A 10,000-nucleotide genomic window follows, 5' to 3' on the forward strand; every position below is an offset into this window, starting at 1 on the left:
ATATATATATATATATGGCTACTTGGACCAGAAAATGTCGTGCACACGTCCTCTTATATATATATATATATATATATACTATATGTATATATATATATGTGTGTGTGTATGTATGTGTGTATGTGTGTGTTTGCATGTTGTTCGTTGGCATACACACACACTCTCACACACATAACATGTGTGTATATATATATATATATATATATATAGAAACCTGGATATTATACATAACGCATTGTACACACAATATAAACTCAATCTACTGGCCACTTTTAATAGATATATGGATTTATAATATCCTCATAACTTATCAAGGGGTTAAGAGTCCATTACGCTTATTAGAAATACATAGACTTAACACGTACATAACCACTCACGCAAGACGTATATCAGAACTTCCCCTGTTTTATGACTGATGTTTTTTTTTCTTTTATATATCTATTGTTTGTTTTCTTTTTTTTTGCAGGCGTGCGCCCCTCGTTACGTATGGTTCAGCGTGAAGAAGAACCGTCGAGAACCGGTTGGGAATTGCTTCATTAGCACGGGCCGGGACAGCCAGGCTTACCAAATGTACTCTCCTTGTATGACAAGTAAGTTGAGCAGCCCATTTCATTTTTTTTCTGTATGTTCCTGCACAGAAACATAAGCTCATTTGCGCTGGCGAAGTCTTGTGCGTAAAGATGTTTGCCCCATTCCAAGGTCTGTGCGCTGGGGAATGAAATCTTGTTAACTGAACTGCATGGCGTAGTGTTAAGAGAGATGCTAGTCCTATGTGCATGTTTAATAACCTACAGTTTAATTAGTATAGTGCTTTTTGAATTTTAATGATGCAAGTTAAAAAATATTTCCCTACTAAGGCATGTGCGTAGAAGCCTGTTCTGCGCATGTTTATACTTTGGAATAGATTTTACTAATAATGTTAATATTACGAGGAAATTTTAACATTAAGGCTATTAAGATATTTTAATAATTTAGACTTCAGCATGTTTATTGTAAATAATGTTAAGACTGATTTTTTTTAACGTAAATATTATCCAGATATGTTAATTAGTTAACCTACATTATTACTGACATACATTCAGGAGAAAAGAAGCAGTACGAATGTACGGAACAGTAAATGGGTAACGAACAAACCCAGTACGGAAATGCGATCTTCATCCTGCCTCTTCAATTACCAGGAAGAAGCTGTTAAAACAATGAGATTTTTTTCTTGCGGGGACCTTCGCTGATGTATTCACACATTAACTTGAAAGGCATCCATGCTTCTTTGTTGTGTTTTTAGAGCGTAGTTGGGACTTGGTCTAACTATGGAAAGTGCCAATTGTTGTTTTTTTTTCAGTTTGGTTATGTGTTCATATTTTAATTTATTCATTCCCTTGGAAAAGACATTTCACGGAATACGGAATTTATTAATGATTTAGCGGTGGAAAGTAGAATCAGTTATTATCAGTTAGGTCAAGGGCCTTTGAATTGGCAATATCTATTTAACTATATTCAGCTCCTCTTAAAATTCTACGTGGGATTCTTGGTTACATGTTTGCTTTTGAGAAACATCCGCTCTAATTTTTCTTCAATGGCAAAAAAAAAAAAGGAAAAAAAAATCATCTTCAGAAAGTCTATTAAGAAATTTGGTAATCAATCTATCTTGAAGAAATGTTTCGAATATTGCTCTCCTGTCTGGTCTTCAGCTGCCATAGTACAGACGCTATGGCACTATCTAAGACTAGAGAACAATGGTTTGATTTTGGAGAGTCCTACTAGAAGAACTGCTTACCGTAGCTAGAGAGTCTCTTCTACTCTTACCAAGAGGATATTAGCCACTGAAGAGTTACAGTGCAGTTACTAGTTAACGTCTTGAGCGAAGAAGAATACCGAACCAGATCTTATTTCTCCCTAACTGTTTGATGAAGCTATTTGTTTAGAAATTATATTTTCAATTCGACTATTAATCTCGATTTTACCATTGCTTCATTTTCTTGTCTGATTCACGTGACTGTATCTTCCTTTGACTACCTTGCTTTATGGTAAGGACGTCTGCCAGTTGTTTTATTAGGGATGTCACTGTGTATGACTCATTGATTTCATTCTACTCGCACTGATGTTTCTGGTGGAAACATTATATAGCATGGATCATATTTCTTATAGCTATCCACCCATCATATCTTCTCCTTTGAGTTCATTAACTACTGCTATTTCAGTAGCTTCTTCCTTTCCTTCTTCTCAACTTATTCCCCTCTTCTTCTCTGTCTCTATTTTGTTTTGTTTTGTCAGATTAATCTTTTTTTAGGTTTTGGTATCGGAAACCCCAAGTAAATAGCTGTGACTTAAACTTCCAGGAAGTGAAGAGTGAACCTTTTTTCTCTCAACGCTTGTTTTAATACTCGCCTGTCTATTGATTATTTTTCACAAATTTAAGGTTTCTCGGAATTACTTTATTCCTCTACTCCCTATCTTTAATATATTTGAAAGATCAATAAAGATGCATCGCACAAATGCTTTCTTCTCTTACCCACGTGTCTGATTTCAAAGGGAAAATACCCAGTTATTTTGAATCTAATCTTTCACCAACTCGCGGAAATCTCATTGCTCCTGACCCTGCTGGTTCTGTGTAGCTGTATCTGTTCCCTCCCCTTGAATCTCTGCTTTTATGGTAGGTTATAAAGGTTTGTTAACTAATCACTCCAATGCTATTATTACCTACGATTTAACTCGTGCAACTTCCCCTTCTCTTTGAAATCTCCAGTGATTTGATACATTCCAAATGAACGAAATGATTGTATTCTAACTAATTTTTACTGTTGTTGATGGTTAAGAACTTTACTTAAGTTTCATTTTCTCAAACACTATGATTCTACTGTTCTTTGCTATTATTTCCGTAAGAGAAGATTTTCTGTGATATTTTTTCCATTCTTGATAACGATTTATTGGACACAATTAGTTTTTATTTCCAAACTCTTAATTAATTATTTTTTTTCTTATCAAATTATATTACTAATCATGAAACATATTTTCGATTATTTAAATGGGACTCCTTTCTATCATTTACTATTTTCTTCTTTATTGTTAATCTCAATCATTAAAACTTTCATTTTCCCTTATCTTTGTTTGTATTACCGTATTATTGAAAGACTTTATTACGTCTACTTTATTTAATAGATTTTATCTTATCAGAGGTCATTTGATCAATTATCCCAGAAGAATCTCTCTCTCTCTCTCTCTCTCTCTCTCTCTCTCTCTCTCTCTCTCTCTCTCTCTCTCTCTCTCTCTCTCTTCTGTTCTGTTCTGTTCTGTTCTGTTCCATTCCCTGGTATCGTTCCACTGTCTTGGATTAGAGTTTTCTTGTTTGAGGGTACACTCGGGCACACTATTCTATATAATTTCTCTTCGTGTTTTGTTAAAGTTTTTTTATATTTTATATAGGAGATATTTTTATGTTGTTACTCTTCTTAGAATATTTTGTTTTCCATTTTTTCCTGTCCTCACTGGGCTATTTTCCCTGTTGGAGCCCGTGGGCTTATAGCATCCTGCTTTTCCAACTAGGGTTGTAGCTTAGCAGGTGATAATAATAATAATACTTCTCCCACTTTTTTTTTTCAATAGAATTCAGCCATTTCTTCTTCTACTCACTGTAGTACTCTCCCAGCTTTTCTATTGTCCCAGGTCCTTATAACAATCTTTAGCAAACAAAAAATGTTTGATGCTTCATTAGGCATTCCATTATCAATTTTGTTTATAGGTGTTTGGAGCTGATTTTAGCTTTTCATTATTTATGATAATTTCACGTGGATGGAAATTAAAAGTTAATGATCGTATCACGGAAGTTAGAGCTTATAAGTTAGCTTACTGCTGTGTTTAAAGAGTCTCTCTCTCTCTCTTCTCTCTCTCTCTCTCTCTCTCTCTCTTACACATACATGTTATATATATATATATATATATATATATATATATATATATATATATATATATATATATATATATATTAATTCCTGTACACTTTACGGGAAGCTAGGGAGACGTTTGACATTTGTACATCGTAGCAGGCAAGGTCTATAGACCTTGGTATTAGTACCATATTGTCTAGCAAAAGAGATACTATCGACAACTTGTACTCACGTGATTAAAAGCATTTTCATTAATTTCACTTGTTGCTGTATTGAAGAATATATTTATTTGCTTAACAACACTTAATAAAATTAATTAAAATGCATTTGATCACGTGTTTACAAGCCTAGCGATAGCATTTGGCCTGCTCACAGCTTCACTTTTGATAAAGACAACGTTGCCTGCTGTAATGTAGTACTGTTAGGTGTCTCCTTAGCTTCCCGTGAGGTGTACCGGATATAATGAAGCCTAGTGTACATGCATTATGTATTTGCATATATAAATGAGACGTAGTAAAATGCATTATTATTATTATTATTATTATTACTATTATTATTATTGTTGTTGTTGTTTTGAAATAGAAGTGTTCACTATTTGCTTGAACATTTCCTTTTTGGCATTTTGGATGCACTGAAACACTTCCGCCATGGATGACGTATTAAGCTATTTTAGCATTTGGCAGATAGGGAGATATTTGCACAAAAATAAATCGTTTTTAAGACTTGGTGGCAAGATAGAAATTATTCCTCCAAGTTTTAAGATATTAATATTGAGAAGTTTCGATCATGTAAATACGACTTTAGAGGAAAAATCACACCCTTTAAATATTCCAAAGGTTAAGATTTAAATATCGTATGGGGGCAGCAGATGCCAGTCATTAAGGGTAAAGGATTATAGAAAAAGACTTACTTATAGCCAAGCGCGTGACGAAAAAATATCGAAAGATTGGGGTTAAAGAAATGCTATATGAGGACCAGACTGAGTTCATCTATGATCTTCGGCTCAATGACCTTTGATGTCAGGATGCCAGAAAACCATAAATAATTCAGTCACCTATGATCTAGATACTAAAGGATCAGATGATTAGCTATTCTTCTTCACCCAAGGGGTTAACTACTACATTGTAATTGTTCAGTGGCCACTTTCGTCTTGGTAAGGGTAGAAGAGGCTCTTTAGCTATATAGGTAAGCAGCTCTTCTAGGACACTCCAACATCAAACCATTGTTCCTTAGTCCAGCGTAGTGCCATAGCCTCTGTACCATGGTCTTTCACTGTCTTGGGTTAGAGTTCTCTTGCTTGATGGTACACTCGGCCACACTATTCTATCTAATATCTCTTCCTCTTGTTTTGTTCAAGTTTTTATAGTTTATATAGGAAATATTTAATTTAATGTTGTTACTGTTCTTAAAATATTTTATTTTTCCTTGTTACCTTTCCTCATTGGGCTATTTTCCTTATTGGAGCCCTTGGGCTTATAGCATCCGGCTTTTCCAACTAAGCTGGTAGCTTAGCAAGTGATAATAATAATAATATTAATAATAATAATAATAATAATATGAGAGAGAGAGAGAGAGAGAGAGAGAGAGAGAGAGAGAGAGAGAGAGAGAGAGAGAGAGAGATCAGGTACCGAATGGAATGCAATATAGTCCCGGCAGCTGCCACCAATCTCTGCGTTTACTGTTTATATTTCCTTTTCTGTTGACGTAGCCATCGTCACATCATTTCATTACCGCCGTAACCTACCTTCTATGTGAGGTAAGGATTTTTTCCTGTCTATAAAAAAAGCACTGACGTCAAACGCCCGAGAGAGAGAGAGAGAGAGAGAGAGAGAGAGAGAGAGAGAGAGAGAGAGAGAGAGAGATGAAATGGGAGTATTTCCAAAAAAAAGAAAAGATGGGGTTGATGAACGTCAAGCGTTGATGTGTGATTGCTTCTCCTCAGACCTATCTTTTCATTTCTCTCTCTCTCTCTCTCTCTCTCTCTCTCTCTCTCTCTCTCTCTCTCTCTCTCTCTCTCTCTCTCTCTCTGAAGATGTTTTTACTCAATTTTTTTCTGTTGCTAGAACGACGAAATAAAAGAAGTCGTAATCGAAGTTGCTTGTTTCTTAGGCACAGATTATTTTTTTCCTTTGCTGATTTTAGCCTTTTAGGTCGTTCTTCCATACTCGAAGGTCAACAAGACAAGCTGTCAACTGCTCCTTTGTATTACAGATATAAGAGAAAAGGATAAAAAGTAGTAATATAGGAAACTAGATGTTTGAGACTGTCTAACCTGAAAAAAAAAAAAAAAATTGGTAGCCATGTTTGTGGAGGTAGATGCACAAAATGCTCTCTGTCCTTTCATAGTTTTAATATAATTATTTGAAGCTTTTTGGAGCCTTTTGTAACTCCTGGTAACATTCACGTTTATTATTCGAATGTACATTAGATGTCAGGATGCCAGATAACTCCTAATCAATCAATTAATCGAATTAGATTCACATCCTAGATTATGTTTAGTTAATAGAGAATTTCAAGGTGTAAAAATAGACCCATCTTTGTATTGGCTGTCTCTCCCCTTGCTTCTCTTAGTATGAATCGGCCTTAATATGTTGGTATTGGAAGCCTTCAACGGTTTCAATTGACGGACGATGATTGAGGAACGTCGACGACTGCTATCCGATCTCCTCACTTATTAATAAAAAAATTCCTTACCCTTCCATCAAAGGATCCCGTCATCACTTCTAGGTCGAACCATCTTACCTCTCTCTCTCTCTCTCTCTCTCTCTCTCTCTCTCTCTCTCTCACGGAAGTAGATAATTAATTAGAATCTGCTCACGAAGGCGTTTTGGTATGATATTGCACTGAGTTTAAGACGATAGACAAATTGTCTCTTCGGCTTTTACTCCTGATACCTGGTGGTTGATCTTACTAGAATTAGTATGGACCGGTAGGGGTCACTTGCCTTAGTTAGATAGGAACTGCGCATCACAAGGAACTGGCTATCATTTGATATATCTAGCCAATGAATCTTCTATGGATTCAGTCAGTCAATGGAAAGAGAAGATGACAGGATGGCCCCCAGTCCCGGGCGTAGCGGGGTGCTAAGAATCTCCCGTGTTATAAATACTAAAGAAAAATTTAAAATTGGTAGAGACCCTTTGCGTCCACAGGCGTAGGAGGAGATGATGATTGCACTGAAAAGCGAGAAGTTTCGTTTCCTAGTAGGTCTAAGGGCTTTGCACTGCCGGCTAACTGTTTTCTATTCCATCGCAAATGTAGTTAGACATCGTGTCATCGTAGCGACAGAATATATTAATTATTCATAACGCCGGAATTCATATTCCATGCTTAGGTATCAACAGTATATGTATAAAGTTTTATATGAGCCGTGTCACATCTTTGCTTCCAATGCACCTGTACATAGCTTTTTTTACATGGACACCTTTTTCCAACCATTACTATTGTTGTTATTACTTGCTAAGCTACAACCGTAGCTGGGAAAGTAGGATGCTATAAGCCCAGGGGCTCCAACAGGGAAAATAGCTCAGTGAGGAAAGGAAACAAAGAAAAATAAGATATTTCAAGAAGAGCAACAACATTAGAATAGACATCTCCTATATAGACTACAAAAGCTGTAACAAAACAAGATGAAGAGAAGTAAGATAGAATAGTGTGCCCGAGTGTACCCTTAAGCATTAAGGGGTTGGTTGCCTGCTGCGGCCTTTCCTAGGCCTTCTCTGAAAGGCTTCTCTTTCACCAAACTTCTTCTCTCCATATCATCCTTCACCTTATCTAGCCATCTGAATCTCTGCCTTCCTCTCGATCTCCCCTCCCCCCCACCAACAGTTCTCTATATCAAATCCTCCTCACTCCCTCCCCACCATCCACCCCCATCATGTGTCCACATCATCTCAGTCGTGACACTTTTTTTACATGGACTGGCCTGAAGTGAAGTAGGTTATTATTATTATTATTATTATTATTGTTGTTGTTGTTGTTGTTATTTATTATTATTATTATTATTATTATTATTGTTATTATTATTTTTATTCTTATTGTCATTATTATTAATATTGTTGTTGTTGTTGCTGTTGTTGTTTTTATTATTATAAATTATTATCATTATTATTATTACCATTAGCATTATTATTATTGATAATAATATTATTATTATTATTTTTATTATTATCATTAGCATTATTATTATTATTATTATTATTATTATTATTATTATTATTATTATTATTAGCGGTATCCTTCATACTTTACCTGTTCCCTATAAAACTGAGTTTGCAGATGATTTTGCTTACCATAGATTTGTTGATCCAGTTGGCAAGGATGATGTTACAGTTATTCATATCATGTGATCCAAGTTAGAGTTATTACGAGATCAAAATCTTGAAATGTCTTCCCTTTATTGATATTATGTTCATCGTAAGTAGAGATTGAAAAGACTTTATAGTGCTACTTAAAATTTCATTCCCTTTGCCTTATTTTTCAGACTTGTTATAAGCATCTTCTTCTTCTTCATCTTCTCCTATTTTTTTTTTCATTTATTTTTATTGCTGGTTTTATATCTACTTAACTTTTAGTTTTTTAGATGATTACTCAGGTTTTAAAAATAAGGTTTTATGGGAACTTTGATAACATTATTGAAACTAAGAAAATATCTGAGTGCATGTTACGATAGGTTGATGAAAGATGTAAGTCTTTGCGTCTTACGGGTATTTTATGTTAAATTTTATATATTTGAAAAGAATAAGAGATCTGTAAATCAACGGTTAGGCAAGTGTGCTGAATTCTTAGAAATATGGAGCACTTTGTTGGGAGGAAGATTTTGAATGGGTACAAAGATTGTTAACCGACCTCTCCTATATGAAAACTGGTTGCATTAATCGAATCTGAAGGGAATATGAAAATGTTGTCTCTGGTATAGCTGACGTCTGGAGGATTGAAACCGTGAAAATTTAGAGCGACCATATATTTATGAAACTTTTTTTTTTTATGATATACTGTAGTTTGCTACGCAGCAAGAAATTTAAAAGCTAGATTTGATTTGGAATTTATGGAAGGGAGAGTAAGACCTGAAAATATAACACAATATTCTTTGAAAAATGGGAGTACCCGGGAAATAAAATTTGAATGGTGCGGTATATGTTGTTCATGCGGCGTCTGTATGGTTATCATGAAGGAATTATGAGACCATGGTTGTTTCATATTTTCTGTGATTTAATTTTGAATAAGTTAATAGAAAATTGGCTCTAAGATTATATGTATATATGCAGATTACATACAGCATATATAATTGTATATATACATGTATATATGAATATCTACTGTATGTATGTATATATAAAACAACAATAACAACAAATGCAGTCGTTTCTAATCCACTACTGGACAAAGGCCTCAGACATGTCCTTATCCATGTCGGGGTTTGGCCATTTCATCATCACGCTGACCATTGAGCCTGGTGATGGTGGGAGACTTTAGTCTGGTCGTTCACAGCGAACCAACCTAGTATGGGTGACCTTGACTAGTAACACTTTGCTGATCATGGCTTCGGATACACAGACCTTTTTCACCACGTTAAGGTAACCTTAATCAGAAAGGGTATATATATATATATATATATATATATATATATATATATATATATATATATGTGTGTGTGTGTGTGTGTGTGTGTGTGTGTTTGTGTGTGTTTAGCATGCTCTTCATCAAACGTTTAACTGTGTTTCACAAGGCACTAGAAGAGTTGGAAGACCTAGCCCTACATGACTGAGGACTATAAAGCGTGAAGTAAGAATTGGTGAGTGGAGAAGTATTGAATTAAAACCTCAAGGTAGAGACGACTGGTGAAATCCAACTGAGGTCCTTTGCATCAATAGGCGTAGGAGGAGATGATGATGATGATATATATTGACTCAATCCTATATGTTTCTCATAAGCAGCTCTTCTAGTAGGACACTCCAAAATCAAACCATTGTTCTCTAGTCTTGGGTGGTGCCATAACCTGTGTATCATGGTCTTCGACTGTCTTGGATTAGAGTTCTTTTGTTTAAGGGTACACTCGGGCACACTATTCTGTCTCATTTCTCTTCCTCTTGTTTTGTTAGTTTTTATAGCTTATATAG

At 35.1% G+C, this 10,000-nt stretch overlaps 1 protein-coding gene across 1 annotated transcript in view; it reads left to right on the forward strand.

Moving 5' to 3' along the window:
* LOC137657682 (integrin alpha-PS2-like) overlaps window positions 1–10,000 on the forward strand; it is a 292,460-nt gene that overhangs the window by 193,705 nt on the left and 88,755 nt on the right. The window contains 1 exon segment of the mRNA XM_068392086.1: window positions 467–590. Coding sequence (XP_068248187.1) covers window positions 467–590 — 124 coding nt within the window.

Source organism: Palaemon carinicauda, chromosome 1, assembly GCF_036898095.1.
Source record: "Palaemon carinicauda isolate YSFRI2023 chromosome 1, ASM3689809v2, whole genome shotgun sequence".
Lineage (NCBI taxonomy): Eukaryota > Metazoa > Arthropoda > Malacostraca > Decapoda > Palaemonidae > Palaemon > Palaemon carinicauda.